Source organism: Tupaia chinensis, unplaced genomic scaffold, assembly GCF_000334495.1.
Source record: "Tupaia chinensis unplaced genomic scaffold, TupChi_1.0 Scaffold143481_1, whole genome shotgun sequence".
Lineage (NCBI taxonomy): Eukaryota > Metazoa > Chordata > Mammalia > Scandentia > Tupaiidae > Tupaia > Tupaia belangeri.
In genome coordinates, this window is record NW_006203325.1 from 721,364 (window position 1) to 745,702 (window position 24,339).

At 36.6% G+C, this 24,339-nt stretch overlaps 1 protein-coding gene across 4 annotated transcripts in view; it reads right to left on the reverse strand.

Annotated features, from left to right (window-relative positions):
• Positions 1 to 24,339, reverse strand: part of SNX13 (sorting nexin 13) — a 187,510-nt gene that overhangs the window by 49,944 nt on the left and 113,227 nt on the right. For all 4 annotated transcript variants that reach the window (XM_006163893.3, XM_006163891.3, XM_027766434.1 and 1 more), the window contains 4 exons: positions 19,861 to 19,999; positions 18,034 to 18,122; positions 12,184 to 12,283; positions 4,295 to 4,488 (listed from right to left, as the gene is read on the reverse strand). In XM_006163893.3, the coding sequence (XP_006163955.1) occupies positions 4,295 to 4,488; positions 12,184 to 12,283; positions 18,034 to 18,122; positions 19,861 to 19,999 (522 nt within the window). The remainder of the gene's footprint in view (positions 1 to 4,294; positions 4,489 to 12,183; positions 12,284 to 18,033; positions 18,123 to 19,860; positions 20,000 to 24,339) is intronic.

Sequence of the window (24,339 nt, forward strand, 5' to 3'; positions counted from 1 at the left end):
CCGGGCGTGAGTTTAAGCCACCAGGTCCGGGGCTCGACCCATGGTTAACTACGTAGGAGTCCAGCAATACAGCCATTACACAAACTGCTGTTCCCATAATTCTTATTTTTTTTAAAGAGGTGTTTGTATTAAGGTGCATATGCTCACCGGAGAGAGACAGACACAGTGAGAGGGAAAGTGAGAAATTATCCCCCCTCCCCACCCCACCCCCCCGCCAAGAGGGTGGTCACCCTGCATTCCCCTCTATTCCATTCTCCTCCTGTGTTCATAGATATGTTTATATCAGTTGTACTTGCTATTGAAAGTATTTAGATTAATTAAGATATTTTGCGAATCAATAAAATGTGTGTTTGTGTGTGGGGGGAAGCATGGAAAGCAACAGTAGATACCAGAGACAGTGTGGGAGGAGGGTAGGAAATGGCAGAAGATGAGAGGGAGGGAATCAAGGGGAAAGAAGCAGCAATATATGTAAGAAACAAGAAATGAAAAATAGCCTTTACGCTAACTGCTGGTTCCCAACAACTCTTGATACTAGAGACAGTGTCAGAATTGAGTGGGCAATGGGAGATGGGAAGGAGGGAATTGGGCACAAAAGGAAAAATAAATATTAACTGGCACAAAAATGGAAAAGTATCTATTTATGATAATGTGCATGGTAATCATCTTTGGCTAGACTGACATGAAGTATATTCATGCTGGAAAGATTTGTATGCTGTGGAGATGAATAGTGATTAAATGTAAAAGAAGAAAAAAGAAAATAAAAAAATAAAAACATGTGAAAGCAAATGAAAAATTATCCAATAATTGTCTAAATTCAGGAATCTATTGTAACTTCATCAGGAAGAGAGTAAACAGGACAGGTGAAGAATACAGAGAATTTCAAAACTATAGTAAATGTTCTATTGGGTCACCATAAATTTATGAATTGTTTTTCTATGTTTTTCCAAGGTAATTTATTTACATAAAGAAAAGGATCAATCAATGATATGTTGCCCATTTTGTTGGATAACTTTTTGCCACATTTCAGTGACCTTCATAATTCCACATTCACAGAAGGACCTGTTTTTGTCAGCAAAAATCTGAACTAGGTTCTAATTTACAGCCTCACTGAATTAAATGTGATACCACACAAGAAACTTTAAAGAGAGTGAAATAAGTGGAAGTCTAATGGCACAAGGTCAGGCGAGTAATGGCGGGTGTGGCATCACACCCCATCCAAGCTCCAGTAATTTTTGACAAGTGATCCAATTTATGTGTGGTCTTGTGAGCGAACACAACTCCTTCACGATTAATAAGCTCTGGACAATTCTGGATGATGGATTCATTTAAGATGTTTATATCAGTTGTACTTGCTATTGAAAGTATTTAGATTAATTAAGATATTTTGCGAATCAATAAAATGTGTGTTTGTGTGTGGGGGGAAGCATGGAAAGCAACAGTAGATACCAGAGACAGTGTGGGAGGAGGGTAGGAAATGGCAGAAGATGAGAGGGAGGGAATCAAGGGGAAAGAAGCAGCAATATATGTAAGAAACAAGAAATGAAAAATAGCCTTTACGCTAACTGCTGGTTCCCAACAACTCTTGATACTAGAGACAGTGTCAGAATTGAGTGGGCAATGGGAGATGGGAAGGAGGGAATTGGGCACAAAAGGAAAAATAAATATTAACTGGCACAAAAATGGAAAAGTATCTATTTATGATAATGTGCATGGTAATCATCTTTGGCTAGACTGACATGAAGTATATTCATGCTGGAAAGATTTGTATGCTGTGGAGATGAATAGTGATTAAATGTAAAAGAAGAAAAAAGAAAATAAAAAAATAAAAACATGTGAAAGCAAATGAAAAATTATCCAATAATTGTCTAAATTCAGGAATCTATTGTAACTTCATCAGGAAGAGAGTAAACAGGACAGGTGAAGAATACAGAGAATTTCAAAACTATAGTAAATGTTCTATTGGGTCACCATAAATTTATGAATTGTTTTTCTATGTTTTTCCAAGGTAATTTATTTACATAAAGAAAAGGATCAATCAATGATATGTTGCCCATTTTGTTGGATAACTTTTTGCCACATTTCAGTGACCTTCATAATTCCACATTCACAGAAGGACCTGTTTTTGTCAGCAAAAATCTGAACTAGGTTCTAATTTACAGCCTCACTGAATTAAATGTGATACCACACAAGAAACTTTAAAGAGAGTGAAATAAGTGGAAGTCTAATGGCACAAGGTCAGGCGAGTAATGGCGGGTGTGGCATCACACCCCATCCAAGCTCCAGTAATTTTTGACAAGTGATCCAATTTATGTGTGGTCTTGTGAGCGAACACAACTCCTTCACGATTAATAAGCTCTGGACAATTCTGGATGATGGATTCATTTAAGATGACCAATTGCCAACAGTACACATTCAAATTGATTGATTGGTTCCTTGGCAGAAGCTCAAAAAATATGGCTCCTTTAAAATCCCGTAACACTGAGAACATAACCTTCCTCTGATGATTGTCTGCTTTGGATGTTATCTGAGGTGAATCATCACATCAGAACCAAGACTGTTTGCTTACCACAATGTTGTAAGCAATCAACTACTCGTTACCAGTTATCGGTTGCTTTGAAAAAGGGTATTTTCCTGGGACTAGCAGATGGTGTCATGGTTAGGTCGCTGGACTACCACATAATCAAACGGTTCGACTTCCAGACCCAGTGGCTTAAAACTCACACCAGGCGCATATGCATGCATGCTCAAAATCCCAAGAGTAGAATAGAGGAGAAAGGAATGCCCGGTGGTGGGGGTGGTTTCTTGTTTTCTCTCACTCTGTCTCTCCAGCAAATTTATACATGACCTAAAGCAAAAATCTCTCTTCCGAAAAAAAAAAAGGATAATTTTCCTCACATTTAAAGAGCATATAGCAGATATTTATACACCGTCAAATGAACTTCTTTGAGCTTATGAGAAACCCCTTTTTTTTTTTTTTTTTTTTTGTGCTGTAGGGCACATGAGCTCCTGCAGTCTCTCGTGATGTGTGATGTTGAGTTTGACTTAATCAATGCCTTTATTTTGTCTTTATCAACCTCGGCGGGTCTCCTTGACCAAAAAGCACTGTTGCAAAGCTGTTGCTTCAACTGTATTCCACTGATACAATGTATTTTCATTTTCAATTACTCTGTGATTTCTTACTGACTCAAAGGTTATTTAGGAGCATGTTTAAGTTTTAAATTTCCTCAAATTTCCTACTGTTGATTTCGAATTTCATTAAATTCTGTTCAATACTTTTAAACCGAGACTTGTTTTATGGCCTAGAATACGATCTAAAATGGAGAATATGCCAAGAGTTCTTAAATATAACATGTATTTTGGTATTGTTAGAGGAAATGTTCAATGAATATGTCACATTAGATCTCATTGTTTCCTGGTGTTTTCACATCTTACATATTCTTGGTAATTTTAAATCTAATTGTTTTATCAATTACTGGGAGTGAGAGGTATTGAACTCTGTAACTTTTAATGTTGAATTATAACCTTTTTCCTTCAATTCTTTAAATTTCGGTTGCATTCATTTGGAAGATTTGTTTTTACATGCATATATGTTAATTGCTTTATCATTATGAACAACTGACTCTTTACCATTATAAAATGCTCCCCTCTAACTTTCTTTTATTTATTTATTTTTGGGGGGGGGACATATAGCATGTACACTCACTGCAGCTAGAGAGAGGGGAAGTGAGAAATCACCCCACAAGGGGGGATATCTATGCCACAATCGCTTCTCCTCCATTCTCTTCTTGGGATTTTTGGCACATATACACATGTGCCTAGTGTTGTTTTAATAGCTGCTCTGTCTGGGACTCAAACCGCACAGTCAGTTATGTAGGCATCCAACACCTTAACCACTTAACCACCTGCTGGCCCCCTTTCTAACATTTTTTAACTTAAATTTTACTTTGTCTGACATTAGTTTAGCCATTCCAACTATGTTTTATGTACTTCTCCATGGTTTATCTTTTTCTAGCAGTTTACTTCCAATTTACTTTGTCTTTAAAAGTGAAGTATGAGTGACCCTGAGTCTTTGTCATGTAGAATTTGTACAACCTTGGCCAAGTTAACTTGATTTTCTAAACATCAAATTCTTAAACCATGAGGATAAAAATACATAAGAAAACTGTTATTAGGATTAAATAAGAAAACATCCGTGAGGTGGTTGTGCCCGGCATAATGGATATTTGAAAGTACAACAAAATACATTAATTACATTGCCAAAAATTATAAAAAACTTATTTAAAAGGTATCTCACCTTCTCTGATAAATACTGTTCATAAATTCCAACAGCAGCTGCTCTTAAAAGACCTTTGGTTTGGTTGGTTTGATGTTTGCCATCTCTCTGACGACTTAATAAAACCTCTAGCTGCTGTTGAGCTGTCACCCGGTATCCTTCTACGGTCATCCAGAAGAAGAGGTGTGCCTGACCTCCAGTTTGCTGCATGTAATCTACCAAACAAAATCCATAACAACATAGGTATTAATGTCACATGATTTTGGATACATGTAGCTGTATGACAAATAAGAAAAGAGAATTAGTTTCAATTATTTAAAACTCTACATTTGACAAATGTTTAGCAAACCCCTGAAATTAAAAAACAGATATGTAGAGACCAGCAGATGGCACAATGGTTATATCACTGGACTCCCACATAGTCAATCGCAGTTCAAATCATGGATCCAGTGGCTTAAAACTCACAACAGTTGCATATGCATGCATGCATGCCCAAAATCTGGAGGAGAGCATAGAGGAAAAGGGATTGCAGTGTGGCCCACCCCCTGGAGAGTAATTTTTCACTTTCTGTCTTTCCAGTGAGCACATGCGCCCTATACCAAAAATCTCTCTCAAAAAAAAAATTATGTCATAAACTAGTAAAGCTAAAAATACCAGTTATGTAAAAACAAATGTGGAAGCACATATTTAACAATTTTTAGTTATAATGCGAATATGTCTAGATATAGCAAAAGTAAAGATTGGTTCTTCAATGAACGACGTATGCGTATTTTTGATCAGGAAAAGGAAGATCTAGTGAAAATGTCCTCTAGATAAAAGTAATTTTAATGTAACATCAATACAAAAGTATATAAATAATTTATATTTATTAAAAAGGTATGAAAACAAATGTCCTCATCCACAAATAAGCAAAAATGAGGGCAAGTGGTGCCCGAACCTGGGGCCTGAGTATGGGAGAACTACAAAGAATCAGGTGAGTGGACACTCCTTGAGTTCTGCTAGAGATAACAGAGTCATCATTGGTGTAAGGAAATACAAAAGCCCTCTAAATCTGAGCTGTGAGTAATCCCTTTCAGGGGCTAGGGCAACTGAAGCTTTTCTGCTTCAACTTCACCCTCCAGACCCCAAGATTGAGTCAGGGTGAGTGAAATCCTGTTTCCACTGAAACTGCTTCACAAAGGGAGAAACATCTCTTCAGAAATCTGAACTCAAACCTATTTCTGTGGATACCACATTGCAAAACACGGTACAGGAGAGAAATTGGCATAGAAGTACCTCACAGTGAAGGGAAGCACATGAGCTTACAGATACAGAAACTTCCTTCCACAAATTAGTCAAAAGTGAATACGCCGCCAAATGACTTAAAGTCAGAGAAGAAAGACTGCAGAGTGAGCAACAGGGAGAAGGATGGAGCTGCAGAAAGAGCACAGCTCATCTCCTCCTGCATGACTCTGAACTCTCTCAATTTAAACCCTGCAGCTCAGCCCAGGTGCACCTGTTCTCTGGAAACCAGGAGGCCTTTGTAATAGCCAGTTCCAGCGACAAAAGCACAGGTTTCGTGATGAGCATCAGGGAAATGGAACTGCAGAGAGATTGCAGATCACCTTCTGCACACCTCTGAATGCTTAGATTTAACTCCAAGAAATGAGGAAGAAATGCATAATCCATCAAATGACCAGAAACCAACAGAGAGGCACAAGAAATATGAGAAACCAAGAGAATATCTCTACCTCAAGGGAAAAAATAACTCCTCATCATCCACAGACAGTACAATGGAACTTATGGAAATATAAGACAACAAATTCAGAATATTTATAGTGACAAAACTAAGAGATGTAAGAGAAAAGAGATAATGAACTCCAGAAGATGCAAGAAAAAAATAAAATTGAGTTCTAACAGGTGAGAAACTTCTTGCATGATCTGAAGGAGGAAATACACACACACATACACAAAAGAATCAAATGAAAATTTTAGAGATAAATGCTGTAATGCAGGAAATAAAAACCTCCCTTAAAGTATTAAAAGCAGATTAGATCATGTAGGAGATTGAATCTCAAGATGTAGAAGACAGAACCTCTGACCTAGAAAAATTCACCAAAAAGACTGAGAAAATAACTTCCCAAAATGAGAATAATATGCAAGAAATACTAGATACCATTAAACATCCAGACATACGGATAATTGGTATCCCAGAAGGTAAAGGAACTAATAAGGGTACTGATAATCTATTCCATGAAATCCTGGGAGAAAACTTCCAAAACCTAGAGAGGCATTCAAATATCAGATCCAAGAAATACAAAGAACCCCAAATAGAATCAACCCCAAAAAGATATTCTCCAAGGCACATCAGAGCCATATTCACCAAAACCATAGACAAAGACAAGATACTAAAATTGGCAAGAGAGCAACATAAAGTTACTTACAAGGAATATCCCTTCAGACTAACATCAGAACTCTCATCAGATACAATGCAAGCAAGGAAAGAATGGGAAAATACATTCAAAGTGTTAAGTGAAAAACAATTTCAGCCAAGAATACTATACTGGGCAAGATTATCCTTCATAAGGGAGGAAAAGATAAAAGCATTCTCAGATAAACAAAACCTGAAATAATTTACCAACACCAGACCAGCTCTTCAAGAAATTCTGAAGGGAATACTATACCAGGAAAGTAAAGAAAGACACACAGAAATAAGAGTACAAAAAACAACCAAGAAAATGGCCAACTTTATGGTACAGACAAGACTGGAAAGATCAATAATAATACTGAGTGTTAACTTCCAGAATTTAAATGGAAAGACTGAACCACAGTAACACTGCAAATTAAAAAGAAGAGAGATTAATTATGTGAGATTGAACTGGTGAAATAGAATTTTATGACTTTTGACTAAAACATTACTGATTTTCTTACATGCTTTGTTTTCCAGGTTTAAGGATTTTTGTGTTCTCTTTTGTTGTTGATAGGTTCATCTATCTACTGTTTGAACACAATCCTAACCTTTTTCCTGGCTTTAAGTTTTATGTAAATTTTTCTTAACATATTTGGATTTTGATTTAATAAAGCTAAAACTACTTTTCTTGAAATTAAGAAATACATTAAAAAATACCTATGAAATGATCACAGTAAGCTATATAGTCCCAGCTAGGTGTTACTTTATAGTATGTTCATTTTATTCACTGAGTTTTATTCCTACAGTCAGCCATGTGTTCATAGATACATATATATCAGCTGCATTTGCTATGGAATGTATTTAAATTAATTAACATCTCTTGTGACTAAATAAAAAGTGGGGAAAGAAAGCATGGAATGCAACTGTAGATACCAGAGACAAAGTGGGAGAAAGGTGGGAAATGGTAGAGGGTAGGAGGGAGGAACTCAAGGGGAGGGGGGGAAACACCAAAATATATACAAAACAAGAAATGGAAAATTATTTGTTGATGATAACATGTAATATCCTTGATTGGGCCAATATACAGTGTATTCTGGATGGGAAAACTCATTTTGCATGCTATGATGATATACAGTGGATGAATGTAAAACAAATAAATTTTAAAAAAGAAATGCAAAAAAAAAAAAAACCCAAGAAAAAATGATAAATAATAAACAGGTTATATACACTATGTGTCCCCAATAAAGTACTATCGCAATGAATTTAAAGTCATGCTAAAATCTCCTAGTGCTTATTTTAAAAGTAACTCGGCAACTGCACACTAGGATTTTATTTCCTTCAAAACAAAATAAATGGTGGGACCAGCAGTTAGTATAATGGCTATGTCGCTGGACTCCCATGTAGTCGACTGCGGTTTGCATCCTGGACATGGTGGCTTAAAACTCATGCTGGGTACGTGTGCGTGTGTGCCCATGATCCCGAAAGGAGAATGGAGGAGAAGGGATTGCGGTGTGGTCATCCCCTCTGAGGGGGTGATTTCTCGCTTTCTATCTCTCTGCCTGTATGTCTGGTGAGTGCATGCACCCTATAGCAAAAACCTCCCCCCCCCAATAAATAAATAAATAAATAAATAAATAAATAAATGTTTATATTCATAGTTTCCAAAGATAAATGAAGATTTCAAAGAATAAAGGGTAGGAGACCAGCAGTTAGTGTAATGGCTATGTCACTGGACTCCCATGTAGTTTACCAAGGTTCGAGTCCTGGACCCGGCGGCTTAAATTCACACCAGGCGCGTGTGCGTATGTGCCCAGGATCCCAGGAGGAGAATAGAAGAGAAGGGATTGTGGCGTGGCCATCCCCCTTGGGGGGCGATTTCTCGCTTTCTGTCTGTCTCTGTCTTTCTGGTGAGCGCATGCGCCCTACAGCAAAAACCTCTCCAAAAAAAAAAAAAAAAGAAAAAAGAAAAAGAAAGAAAAGAATAAAGGGTAGGATCAAGGTAACATGCAAATTATTCATTTAAAAATAAATATTTAAAATTATTAAAAATTTCAAAGCAGCTATCAGAGTCTAAGTACCAGGAAACTATCTCCTTATGCACAAGCCAATGACAATGGCAGAATCTGATGTAACTAATTTGAAACTGTGGAGTCTATTGACAATATCTGAGAAGTCTTGGGAGGTAAACTGGACAATTTTGGTCAATTTCAGCTCTTAGCCCAGTAGCAGTTACTCAATTCCCCACCAACAGTCCTCACAGTAGGCAGCTGTGCATGCATTCCAGAATTCGTAAAAAGCAAGAATCAAGATAGGCAAAAAGTACCTTGTCCTCCAAATCTGGGGCTCTGTACTGACAAAACACTGCTGCTTCTGATCACAGATACATGGACAAAGTAGCAGCCCCTGTTAACATCCCTTAAGTTGCCTTCCAAACCCCTTCCCACTCCTCAGGGATTAAAGAACCAGCCCATTTTCTATCTAGTCCCTTATGTTTTATCTTTGTTCCTTTTGGGGAGACAGGCATTAAATACTAGGATATTCAGAAGTAACTAGCATATGTCAAAATTAGAACATGACCACACATATCCAGGCAACGGCCCAAGCTCAGAAAAGGCCCGAGAAGAATTTAAGTTTACACCTTACACTAATCTTTGGCCAACAATAATAAAAACAAATAAAACAACAAAAATAAAAACCCATCAAATCCTAAGGAAAGAGAAGAAGTTGATTCCCAGAATTATTACATTATTAAATTCAAATGGCTGGTTATCAAATAAGAAATCAAAAGGCATTTAAAAAAGAAGAAAGTATGGCCTATTCAAAGGAAAAAAATAAATCAACAAAAACTGTCCCTAAAAAGATGTGCTGACAAATCTACTAGTGAAATACTTTAAAACAGCTGTCCTAAAATGTAAAAATAATTAAAGCTGTAGAGAAAGTTAAGAAATGATGTATGAGAAAAAAATGAGAAGATGATCAATAAAGAGAGAGAAATATTAAAAAGAAGCCAAAAACAAATTATGGAGCTGAAAGTATAATAACTGAGGGGCCAGCCGGTGGGGTGGTGGTTAAACACTGGACTCCCAAATGGCAGACCACCATTTATGAGTCTTGGATGCGGAGGCTTGAAAATTACACCAGGTATGTGTGCTGAGTCCTCAAAATCTAAGACGAAAATGGAGAAGAAGAGATTGTAGCATGGCCATACCCCTATGGGTAGTCATTTCTCATTTTCCCTCTTTCCATCTCTCTATGGTGAGTGCACCTGCTCAATGGCAAAAAAATATATATATAGATATAGATATAGATATATATGTATATGTGTGTGTGTGTATATATATATGTGTGTGTGTGCATATATGTGTGTGTGTGTGTAACTGAAATGAAAAATTCAGTACAGGAATTTAAAGGCAGATTTAAACAGGCAAAACAATCAGTAAATGTGAAAATAAGACTATGGAAGCTGTCAAGTCAGAGAAATAGAAAGAAAAGACCAAAGAAAAGTGAACAGAGCCTACAGGATGCCATTAAGAAAACATGCATTATATTATAGCTTTAGGATGTAATCTGCATACCACAAAGAAAATGGCTACAGAATATACACAAAAGGAAATAAGAAATTTAAATGTATTGCTACAGAAAAAAAGAAAAAGAAAGATAATTATGCAGGAAACGAAGGACAAAAAAGTTATAAGACATATAGAAAACAAATAACAAAATATGTTTAAATGATTATTTTAAAAGTAAACAGGTTATACATTCCAATTACAAGACAAGAGTTGTCAGAATGGGTAAAACAAAGATTCAACTATATATTGGGTCAGCAAAAAAATCATGATGCACTCATGCATGGAAAACACAGAAAAAATACCATAACTTTTACGACAACCCAACATTGTCTTCAAGAAGTTTCCTTTAGGTACAAAGACACAAATACATGAAAAGACACAGGAGAAATATATAATCCATGCAAATTGAGCAGGGGTAGCCATACTAATATCAGACAAAATAGATATTAAAACAAAAAGATTACACGAGACAAAGAAAGTCACCATATATTAACAAAAGGTTTAATGTAGCAAGATAATATAATAAATATAAACACTGTGTGCCTAGTAACAGATCTTCAGAATATATTAATCAAAACCTGTTAGAACTGAGGGATAAAGAGACAATTCTACAATATTGGGAGACCTCACTACTTCACCCTCACTAATGGATAAAAAAAGCAGACAGAGGACTTAATAAGCCAGGTACATCAACACACATATAAAGAATGCTCCACCCAACAACAGTATACACATTCTTCTCAAGTGAGCATGGGGCATTTTCTAAGACAGACTAAATGGACAACTGATTAAGTTTCAATGAATTTAAAACTATGACTATCATAAAAGTATCTTCTCCGACCACAGCAGGATAAAGTTACTAATCAATAACAGAAGAAAAACTAGAAAATTCACAAATTTTTAGATATCAAATTACACACTCTCTTAAGCAATCAATGGATAGAGGAAGACATCACAAGAGAAATAAGAAAACACATAGAGATGAATGAAATGAAAACACAACAAAACTTACAAAAAGAAAAATCGCAAGTTGACAACCTAACTTTACAACTTAAGGAATCAAAAAAAGAATAAAACCCCAAAGTAGTAAAAGGAAGAAAATGTGGGTGAATCTTTTTTTTAATTATTTCATTTTTAAACATTTATTTCCAGAGAGAGACACATACACACACACACAAAGAGAGAGAGAGAGAGAGATAGAGAGAGAGAGAGAGAAAGCAAGCCTCCAGGTCCAGGACTTGATCCGCAGTCTGCCATATGGGAGTCCAGCGCCCTTAACCACCATGCCACCTGTCAGCCCTAGTGTGGATGAATCTTGAAGACACTGGCTAAGTAACGTAAGCCAGTCACAAAAAGACAACTCTTGTGCAATTCCATTTATAATACAGTACCTAAGAATATTCAAAATCACAGAAAGCAAAATAAAGGTTGCCAGGGGTTTAAAGACAATTAGTGTATAACAGATATAGAGTTTCAGTTTTACAAGTTAAAAAACTTCTAGGGAACCAGCAGTTAGTGTAATGGCTATGTCTCTGGACTCCCACGTAGTCGACAGCGGTTCGCGTCCCAGACCCAGTGGCTTAAAACTCACGCTGGGCGCGTGTCCGTGAGTGCCCAAGATCCCGAGAGGAGAATGGAGGAGAAGGGATTGCGGACTGACCATCTCCACTGGGGGGTGATTTCTCGCTTTCTGTCTCTCTGTCTCTCTCTGTCTGTCTGGCGAGCGCACGCGCCCTATAGCAAAAACCTCTCTAAATAAATAAATAAATAATTCTAAAGATAGATGGTGGTAATGTTTGCACAATGAAATTAATGTATTTAATATTACTGAGCTGTAAACTTAAACATCATTAAGATGCTAAATACTAAATTTTATGTGTATCTTATCACAAAAAATTGTTAAGAAAAAATTACAATAGCCATGTTATTTAAATTAAAATGGATTTACCTACCCATAAAAAATTGTAGTGCAACATTGTCTACAAGAATGCTGTCCAGGGGGACTGTGCAAAGTTTCCCAAAGTTTGCTGCCAGTTTCACAGTATTTATTTCCTACAGAAAAAAAGTGAATAAAGGTTAGCAACTTTATCTAATCATCATGAGGGTAAAGATCTTTATATAAATATAAGAAAAAAAGAGAGATTAAAATGGAAAAAGAATAGTTTTCCTGTTCTTGTGCATGTTATTTGCTGAGAAAATACTCCCAGTTCACTGAATTTAAATCTCCACTCTTTAAGAGTTGCTTACCAAATGTACATTAAAAATTTCAACATTAACTTCTCTCAGTATAAAATAAGTCTAAATCATACAAGAGTATTCTTTAGTTCTATGGATTCCATATGAAAATGTACATTTCAGGGGCTAGAATAAAAAAGTGGAAGAGATGTCTGAAATGTTTAGTATGTCCAAGAATTAAATCCCAACATTTTCCGATAGAGACTAAATATCTACTGAGAAGGCAGGAAAACTGCTCCCAAAGAGCAATTTTGCTTCGAACAGTTTATTAGAGAAAATGTATTTATTTTTCAGATAAACTAAACAGTGAATTATACACAGTCTTCAAAGTAATAGAAGAGCAAGATAATTACTTACACAGAAAAAAGAAAAAAAGGGCAAAATTTCTTTTTTTAAAGAATTATTTTTTAGTCAACTTTATTTATTATTATTTTTTTTAATTTGACCAGAGAAAAACAGATAGACAGAAGGCAAGTGAGAAAGCAAGCTGTCAGGTCTGGGACTGAAACCGCGGCTGGCCATATGCGAGTCCAGCACCTTTAACCACCATGCACCAGCCAGCCCCAAGAAAGGTCAAACTTTAAAGAACATCTAACGTGTCAGGCACTGCACTCGTTATATTAACATATATTACTTCACTTAATCTGCACAGCAATCTTACTGGCTGTGCCATCAATCCCACTTCACTGATAAGGAAAACGAAATAAGCCAGAAGCTTGGTAACCTATGATCACAAATCTGGTAAGTATGAGTTTGTTTTCAAATTCTGCTACCTTTTCTGTGAAAACCCATAATGATTTTTTTAAACTATTTTCACTACCTACTCTACATTTCTGAATTTGTATCTCATAATCTTTTATTTTAAAAAGATAACTTTCAGGTTTTCTGTAAATTAGATAATCTGCCTTATTCAGGGACAGATACTAAATTAAGCATAAGTGATACATAAAAGAGAAAAAAGAGAATTTGGGAAAAGGAAATAGAGAAAAACAAAAAACAAACCCATCTCTGCAATTAGTATTAATATTTTCCTTCATGTAAATATTAGATAATAATAGATACCTGACTTAAAATGCCTAGCACAGAGCACACTAGTGCCAAGAGACACTAGTTATGCATCCCTTCTTTAGATTTTATCAGCTCTTTTTCTTGCCAGGAGAGTCTCCTCAGATTAGAGATGGAGAGAGAGTATGCACTGTAACTTTATTTGTATAACAAAAGATGACAGGTCTAAGATTTCAAGATAAGTAACTTGGTTACAAAACTGTAAATCTGTGGGGACTCAGTTACTTTCAAAAGGAAAAATACTAAATAATCTTAAGAAAATATAAAAGTCAAGCTTGAGGGTCAGCAGGTGGCATGGTGGTTAAGGTGCTGGACTCTCACATGGCCAACCATGGTTCAAGCAGCAGACCCCACAGTTTGAAAAGCACGCCAGGCACCTAGTATAGGCATGCCCTCATGAGAGAATGGAGAAGTGATTGTGGCGTGGTCATCCCCACTGGGGGATAATTTCTTACTTCCTTCTCTTTCCCTCTGTCTCTCTCTACCAAGCACATGTACCCTATGGTAAAAACTCCCTTAAAAAAAAAAAAAAGTAAAGTCTGATATTCAAAATGGGATTGACAGGTTTCTAAACAAAATATGTAAATTTTATAAATCTTCAATATTCTGGTCATATAGACTTTAAATAATAACACTAACCCTAAGAAATATATTAGGTAACCAATTACAGGAAAAAAAAGTAAAATCATATTTACATGGGTATATAAATTAATTTTAAAATACAATTAACCACCCTCCTCAACACATACATAACAAATGTCAGCCTCAGGTACTGTTTCATTAAGTTATAATTAACCTAGCAAACTAAATTCAAGATTAAAAAACAAAACAGAAACAAACCTCTTCCATTCCTTAGAGAATTTAAATACACTACAAAAAGACCAGAGACATAAATAAATTTTCAAAATAGAAAACTAGAGCACAAAAAGATAACTATATTAAAAACTGAAAGTAATAAAAATATTTTTTGTCCTTTTGTTTTATTTTCTTTTTATTTTTTAGAGAGATTTTTCTGTAGGGTATATGCACTTGCCAAACAGAGAGAGACAGAGACAGAAAGTGAGAAATCACCCCCCAGGAGGAATGGCCATGCCGCAATCCCTTCTCCTCCATTCCCCTCTTGGGATTTTGAGCACACACGCATATGTGCCTGCACTGAGTTTTAAGCTGCTGGGTCCTTGACTTGAACCATGGTCGACTATGTGGCAGTCCAGTGATGTAAACCATTATGCCATCTACAAGTCCCAAAATGTTTTCTGTTCTTAAGCCTCAAGTCTCTACTCTCCTATATAGTAAAACTCCTCTACAGAGCTATTTATCACCACTGTTTCTAATTTCTCTCTTCCTATTCTCTCCTGGACAGACTCCAAACTGGCTCTCTCTCCACTATTTAAGATCATCAGTAATCCCCACAGTGGCAAATCCTAAGGTCAATTCTCGTCTTCCATGTACTCAACATCACTTGAGTACTCGTCTGTTTCTGTCATTAGATCCTCCACTTTACCTTAAAATCAATTCACTGAAGGGAACCAGCAGTTAGCATAATGGCTATGTCGCTGGACTCCCACGTAGTCGACCGCGGTTCGCGTCTCGGACCCGGTGGCTTAAATCTCACGCCGGGTGCGTGTGCGTGCGTGCCCAAGATCCCGAGAGGAGAATGGAGGAGAAGGGATTGCGGCGTGACCATCCCCCCTGGGGGGTGATTTCTCGCTTTCTGTCTCTATGTCTCTCTCTGTCTGTCTGGCGAGTGCACGCGCCCTATAGCGAAAACCTCTCCAAAAAAAAGTAAAAAAATCAATTCACTGAAGTGCTTTGGGAATAAGTCATTAATATCAAGTTACTCTTTTAGATAACTGCACCCATTTTCTTAACATTAAATACATGTCTGATGATTCTGAGACCATGCAAAAGTTATCTCCATCACTAAACTTTGCCTTGAAATGGAGATAACCAAAAATGCCGGCTTGAATATCACACAGAGATCTATTAAAATACCCAAATCTTGGGCCAGCAGTTAGCATAATGGCTATGTCGCTGGACTCCCACGTAGTCGACTGCAGTTCTCGTCCCGGACCCGGTGGCTTAAAACTCATGCTGGGCGCGTGTGCATGCCTGCCCAGAGTCCCGAGAGGAGAATGGAGGAGAAGGGATTGCGGTGTGACCATCCCCCCAGGGGGGTGATTTCTAGCTTTCTTTCTGTCTGTCTGGTGCGCACACACACCCTATAGCAAAAACCTCCCTCTAAAAAAAAAAAAAAAAAGAAAAGAAAATCTTGGGCCAGGCCCATAGCCTAGTAGTTAAAGAATTCTGGCCTGATACAGTCAACCAGTTTGAATTCCCACCTTGGTGGCTTGAAAACGCTGGGCATGTGTGAGTGAGTACATGCGCAAAATCCCAATGGAATGGAGAAAAGGAGGATAAAGGATCACAGTGACCATGTCTCAGTGGAGAGAGAACATGCACGGGCATGGTGTCTCTCTCTCTCTCTCTCTCTCTCTCTCTCTCTCTCTCCATGCGCATGCTTGGTCTCTCTCTCTCTCTCTCACCCCCTGGCAATTAGAAATAATAAAATCCAGGGACCAGCAGATGGCATAGTGGTCATGTGGCCGGACTCCCACGTATTTGACCACAGTTTGAGTCCCAGACTCGGCAGCTTAAATTCACACTGGGTGCACTTGCGTGCCCAAAATCCCAAAAGGAGAATAAAGAAGGGATTGTAACATGGCCAAACTCCCTGGGAAGTGACTTCTCACTTTCTGTCTCTTTATCTCTCTCTCTCTGGCAAACTCATGTATCCTATAGCAAAACTCTTTCTCTAAAAACAAATAAAAATAATAATAATATCCAGGGGCCAGCAGAGGGCATAGCAGTCACATCACTAGACTCCCACATGTCTGCCCAAGGTCTGAATCCCAGACCTAGTGGCTTGACACTCACACCTGGCCCAAGTGTGTGTGTGTGCCCAAGATCCCAGGAGGAGAATGGAGGAGAAAGTACTGCGGTGTGGCCCCCTGGAGGTGATTTATCACTTTTCTTCTCACTATTTCTGTCCCTCTCTCTCCAGCAAGTACATGCACCCTAAGGTAAAAAATCTCTTAAAAAAAATCATAGTAATACCCAAAATTTGATTCTCTCTTACAAATATTTAGTTTTGCACTATTCATACAATTGCTCTGGCCAAAAAACATGGAATCATTCTCGAGTGTTTTTTTTTCTTTTTTCATCCCATACTTAGTCAAATAGAAAATCCTGTTAGCAATATTTAATCTCTAATCACATCTCACAACCACAACAGACATCTTCTACCTGGTCAGACACAGTTGTCTTATAAATGGTCTCTCAGTTTCCACTCTCACTTCTAACATCCCACCATAGTCTATTCTTCAGAGAGTCAATTTAACCATTTTAATTCACAAGTCAGATCATGTTACTTACCAGAGTAAATTTCTTATTGATTTCCATCACAATTAGAATAAAATAAGAATCTTACTATGGCGTAAATCACATATGATCTAATCCTCTGGATTCTTCTATAGCTTTATTCCTAGCATAATCCCTTGTTTATTCCATACAAGCATCATTGACCTCTTCTAACTCATCAATGACATTACTATCTCAGAACCCTTGCACTTGGTCCTACTTTTTGCCTGAAAGACTGTTCAAAACAAAACAAAAAAATAATCACAAGATTAGTACCCGGTTATTCAGATGTACTTATGCTCAAATGTCACCAAATCTCTCAGCACCTGTCTAAAACACTCCTAGACATTCTCTATATGCTACTTTGCTTTACTTATTTTTTGAAGCAGATATTGCCACATGATACTATAAATCAATTTGCTTACTAATTTTCTGACTGCAACCAAGAGGAAGTTCCATGATGAGAGTTTGTCTGTTCAATCCAACTAAAGTGGTGCCCAAATCACAACATTCAATAAATGTAGAATTTTCAATAAATAAATGAGTAAATGAATAAACAAATGCAGGAATAAACATTTAGCATTTTCAGATTGTTTTGTTTGTGGTTTTGTTTTTGTTTTTAGTTTTATTTTGTTTTGTTTTTTTCCCTAGTGGCATAGGGTATAAGCACTCACCAGAGATACAGACAGAGAGAGAGAGAGAAAGTGAGAAATCAGCCCCCAAAGGGATAGTCATGCCTCAATAATCCCTTCTCCTTAATTCTCCTCTCAGGATTTTGGGCATGCATGTACCCACACCCAGCATGATTTTCAAGCCACTGATTCTGTCAATTGAACTATGGTCAGTCATGTGGGAGTCCAGTACCTTAACCACCATGCCACATCACCTGCTGTCCCGAAACGTGTTTTAATTAATCTCTTTTGACTTCCTTCAACAAATATTCTCATACTGTACTATACAAAAGAAAATTTTACTGATGACCTGTTATGGAGTGCTATACTGGTTAATGTCCTGCTTTCTGTCACCTACCAGACATTTTACAGTGCTTGTAACTAAACATGAATCCAAAATACTTTACTTACTTTGCCTGACTGTAATCGCTGTATTCTTGAGTCACATACTTTCTTTACAAATAATAAGCTGTTTATTTGATTTTTGATAGTGTTGATATCTGAAAACAAACACATTAATTTGGGGCCATTTGTATTATTTGTGAAATACTTTAAACATTCACTTACTATAATTTAACAAAATAGCCAATAGCGCAACTATTCCATTCTAACTTCAAACTGAATAGAATTGTAATTATACTTATTTAATTAAAATTAAACTACACCCAGCCACGGTGTGTGCTGGCTGACACTGCTACTCAGCAGATTATGGCCACATCCTTAAGAGCCAAGCTTGGTGGCATATACCTGCTGTCCCAACTACTAGAAAGGCTGAGGAAGGAAGATCATTATATAGTAGGACACTGTCTAAATTTAAAAAAAAAAAAAAAGAAAAAGAAAAAAAGAAATTAACGTGGCAATTATCTATATTTATCACATTCAGAAAATAATGTTTTCACACTAAGCATTATGTTAACATAAGGAAAACATAGTTAAGGTGGAAACAACTAATAATATAACATTTAAGTAAGTTAATTAAAATTATGTTTGAAGATATAATACTTTAAAAATACATAATTTTACTTAAATAATTTACTTACCATCACCAGCTGTATCTAGAGATCTAAGATACTGTAACTCTTCTGCTGCCTTATCTCTGACTGCTTCAAGCTCTCCAATATTATCACTCAATTTAATTATGTTCATGAAGGCCTCATAGTTGCAATTAGAATCACGGATCTGAAAATAAAGTTTAAAGAAAGCAAGTGGAAGGGAAACTCACTTATTAAGGGATAAACTGAACCTTGAATGCCTACTATGTGTCAGGCACCATCTGCTACATACATAACCAGTGCTTATAATAAAAAGAAAAACACACCCATATTCATGGCACTTCTACTAGGTCACAAACTATAAACAAAACAAAGTAAAATATCTAGCAGGCTAGAAAGTACATGAGCACACTCCCCATATTTGCTGACAGCAAGGAAGCCATGATGGCTGGAGCTAAACCACAGATGGGCTGAGGAGTGGCAAAGAGTTCAACAGTAATGGGGAACAAACCTCACTTCTACTGTGAAGCACAGCATGGGTCTGAGCTTTACTTCAGAGGAAATGATTAGTTATGGGAAGGCTTATAACAAAAGAATAACATTAGACCTGAAATACAGCAAAATCACCTTGCCGTTATATAAAAAGAATGATGACAGTCAAGAATAGAAGACTGGTTAGTAATAGAGATGAGAGATGGTACGTGCCTGGCAGCAGGGCTATGACAGCAGGAGTGTGTAAGAAGTATTCTGAAATGGATTTTTGTGGTTAAAAAGTGTTTTATAAAGAAAGTGCCCAAAGAACTTGCTGACAAATCAGATATGGATGTGAAATAAAAGGAACTAAGAATTACACCAAGCTTTTTGGCCTATATAATTGGAACATTAGAGTTTCTCTTAACAAGAAGAGAAGGATTTTTGAGAGGGAGGAAAAGAGTATCAATAAATCAGTTTTGGCCATATAAAGTGTGAGATCCCATTAAAAATCAAAATGGAAATACTAAGTATGCTTTTGAATATGACAGACAACAAAGAACAGAAAAAGAAAAAAAGAAATTAAACGTGGCAATTATCTATATTTATCACATTCAGAAAATAATGTTTTCACACTAAGCATTATGTTAACATAAGGAAAACATAGTTAAGGTGGAAACAACTAATAATATAACATTTAAGTAAGTTAATTAAAATTATGTTTGAAGATATAATACTTTAAAAATACATAATTTTACTTAAATAATTTACTTACCATCACCAGCTGTATCTAGAGATCTAAGATACTGTAACTCTTCTGCTGCCTTATCTCTGACTGCTTCAAGCTCTCCAATATTATCACTCAATTTAATTATGTTCATGAAGGCCTCATAGTTGCAATTAGAATCACGGATCTGAAAATAAAGTTTAAAGAAAGCAAGTGGAAGGGAAACTCACTTATTAAGGGATAAACTGAACCTTGAATGCCTACTATGTGTCAGGCACCATCTGCTACATACATAACCAGTGCTTATAATAAAAAGAAAAACACACCCATATTCATGGCACTTCTACTAGGTCACAAACTATAAACAAAACAAAGTAAAATATCTAGCAGGCTAGAAAGTACATGAGCACACTCCCCATATTTGCTGACAGCAAGGAAGCCATGATGGCTGGAGCTAAACCACAGATGGGCTGAGGAGTGGCAAAGAGTTCAACAGTAATGGGGAACAAACCTCACTTCTACTGTGAAGCACAGCATGGGTCTGAGCTTTACTTCAGAGGAAATGATTAGTTATGGGAAGGCTTATAACAAAAGAATAACATTAGACCTGAAATACAGCAAAATCACCTTGCCGTTATATAAAAAGAATGATGACAGTCAAGAATAGAAGACTGGTTAGTAATAGAGATGAGAGATGGTACGTGCCTGGCAGCAGGGCTATGACAGCAGGAGTGTGTAAGAAGTATTCTGAAATGGATTTTTGTGGTTAAAAAGTGTTTTATAAAGAAAGTGCCCAAAGAACTTGCTGACAAATCAGATATGGATGTGAAATAAAAGGAACTAAGAATTACACCAAGCTTTTTGGCCTATATAATTGGAACATTAGAGTTTCTCTTAACAAGAAGAGAAGGATTTTTGAGAGGGAGGAAAAGAGTATCAATAAATCAGTTTTGGCCATATAAAGTGTGAGATCCCATTAAAAATCAAAATGGAAATACTAAGTATGCTTTTGAATATGACAGACAACAAAGAACTAGGCAGTGATATAGATTTCAAAGTTACTGACATGTAGATGACATTTAGAACCAAGAGACTAGGTAGAAATCATCAGAACAGATGATGTCTTTGAAAAGACAGCACAAAGGTTAAGCACTCTGTGGAGGGAGCCAGAGCCTACATGGCCAACAGCTCTTCAGACCCTGGCCCCAGTAGCTAGAAAGACATGCAGGGTGCAAGTGCATGTGTGCCAAAAATCCTGCCAGAATGAAGAAATGGAGGGAAAAATTCCTCATGCCATGCTGGAAAGTTTTATTTTCTCTCTCTCTCTCTCCCTCTCCATCTTTCTCTCATGAGTAGATGTGCTATCTGGCAATTAAAAAAAAAAAAAAAACCAACTGTGGAAAGACCAGAACAATAGTGCTAGTAGAGGTGCAAAATTACAACACAACTTTGGAAGACTGACAGCAATTTCTGGGGTTATGTTCATTGTGGTAAAAAAAATGTATAATATAAAATTTACCATCTTAAATAATTTTAAGTATACCACAATGTTCTGTAAGAACATTATTGGGGTCAGCCTGAAGAAAATGATTAAGGAAGCTGGATTCCATATGGCCAACTGTATAGTTTGAGTCCTGGTCATGGCAGCTTGTAAAACATGCTGAGTATGTTTGTGTGCATGCCCAAAATCCCAAAAAGAGAATAAGACATTGCAGCATGACCATCTTTTATGGCAGGTGCTTTCTTATCTTCTCTCCCTCTCTGGTGAGCACATTATAAAAATTATGTGAGCAAAATAATAAAGACAAAATAAATAAAGAAAAAATTATGATAAGCATCCTTTGTTGATAAATTCCTCTCTTTAAATTTATTTTCTGATATCATACTGCAAAGTACAATTGTATTACATTCTTATTCACTAAACAGTACAGGCACTAAATGTCATACAATAGCATCATACACACAACAATGGGGGCAACAAAAATTCCATGGTTTGAAATATTTTAAAGTCAAGGGGCCAGCAGGTGGTGTGGTGGTTAAAGGTGCTGGATTTCCACATGGCCGACTGTGGTTGGAGTCCCAGACCTGGTGGCTTACTTTCTTGGTTTCCCTTTTTCTTTCTGTCTCTCTCGTGAAATTGAAAAAATAATAACAAAGGGAATTTTAAAAAAAAATTATATATATATATCTTCCCAAAACTTTTTTATCATATAATTACAGTTACTACATACTTTGCACACACAAAAAAAAAAAAAAAATCTCAACACCAAAGACAGACAAATGTACTTGGTGTACTCAGAATCCTAAGAAGAAAATGGAGAAGCCCATCCCCCACCATTGAGAGTGACTTCTCGCTTTCTCTTTCTCTCTCTCTCTCTCTGGTAAGCACATGCGCCCTATGGCAAAAATCTAAAACAAAAACAAAAAAAAGAAAAACTCCTAAGCCCTTGAATGAGAGATAACCATAATATTCTGACTAACATGCTTCCTCTTTTGCGCCACAGGTAAGAATACATTTTCCTGTCTCCTGACAATTTAGGGTTAGCAATATAATATCCACTTATTTTCATATTACTTTTAAAATTGTAAATTTTAAAATTTACCCATATTTTATTAAATGTTTTAAAATTTTCCCTGTATACTCCTATTTTTAAAAAGTGTTACTCTTATAAAATAACCCATATTCATTGTTAGTAAAGTGAAAGATATAAGCAAAAGAAAAATACCCCTCTATTAATATTCTACTGTATAATCTATCCGAATTACATAGTTATTCTAGACCAGTCATGGTGAGAGAAGTAGGGTGCCCCTGCCCATGCCTGGAGCTGTAAGGAAGGCCTGAGTTTGATTCTTAGATCAACCTACAATGGACCATGTATACTAGTGCACACCTATGATCCAAGCTAATCGGGAGGCTTGGGCAGAGGGTAATAACAGTGAGATCCTATCAACATAATCTGTTTCTCTTTCTCCCCACCCTTCTCTGCCCCCACATGCACGTTCACATGTTCTTCTAATTAAAAAAAAAGCAAACAAAACCAAAAACAAAACAGAAGGCCAGCAGGTGTGGAGGTTAAGGTACTGGATCCCATATGGCCAATTATGTGGTTTGAGTTCCAGACCAGTAGCCTAGAAATCACACCAGGCACAAGTGCATGCCTGTCTAAGATGCAGAGAAGAGAATGGAGGAGAAAGGATTGCAGCATGCTACTCTTCCACAGGGGGGGGTGATTTCTCACTTTCTCTCTCCCTGTCAGTCTCGCTCTTTCTCTGGCAAGCATATATTCTCTATGGCAAAAAAAAAATAAAAAATAAAAAATAAAAAAAAAATAAAAAAATAAAAAAATTACATAGTCATTCATAAATGTTATTTATACTTTTTTAAAAAAATGGATTTATGGGACCAGCAGATGGCATAATGGTTATGTCACTGGAATACCATGTAGTCGATCATGGTTTGAGTCCTAGAACTGGCAGCTTAAAACTCACACCAGGCACATGTGCATGTGTGCCCAAAATCCAGAGAGGAGAATAGAGGAGAAGGGATTGCAGCATGGCCATCCCCCCTAAGGGGTGATTTCTCACTCTCTGACTCTCTTTCTCTTCAGCAAGTGTATTGTGCCCGATACCAAAATCTCTATGAAAAAAAAAGGGGGTTATCTATATATACACAGCATCTTTGTTAATCCTTTTTACATAAAAGATATCATGAACATCTTTTCATGCTCAGGAAGGTACTATGCCATAATTTATTAAACTAATTCCATATTTGGGCTATTTAAATTGCTGTCAATTTTTTTACCACTGGGGTCAGCAGGTGGTATAGTGGTTAAGGTGCTGGGGTCCCACATGGCTAACTATGCATTGAGTCCTAGACAAAGTGGTATGCTTTCTCACTTTCCCTCTCTTTCTCTATGTCTCTCTCTGGTAAGCATACAAATCCTGCAGCAAATTAAAAATAACAGTAATGATGATAAATAAAACTAGTTAATTCTTATATAATTTTTTTTTACCACTAAAGCAATGCTACTATGAATGGCCTTAAAGAATGTAAAGAACTTGTTTATTATCACTTTAGAATGAATTCTCAGTAGAACTCCTAATCAAAAGAACACATTTTAGAAACTCCAATTGTATAGACAAGTATATTCTTTAAGTTTTTGGTACAGCCTAGTAGAACTCTCCAAAAGTTGACAACAGAAAAGAAGAACCAAGTTCCATAACCTCTAGGAAAGGTTCCTGGAATACTCAATTAGTAAGACAATTTTTGCTTATAGGTACTCAGTCTAGAGGGAGAAACAAAATTTACAACACCAAAAGAAGGCAAGTTTTATAATGCCTAAGGAAATGGGGAAAAAAAAAATCAAAGAAGACTCCTCCATTGCTGCTGAGAACTAGTCATTTCAGGAAAAAAAAAAAGAGAAATGACAATTTTCTACTGATAATTCAGCCTCCAGTCCCTAAACTCGAGTGGCAGGCCTTCAGAAGAAGACTCCTCCATTGCTGCTGAGAACTAGTCATTTCAGG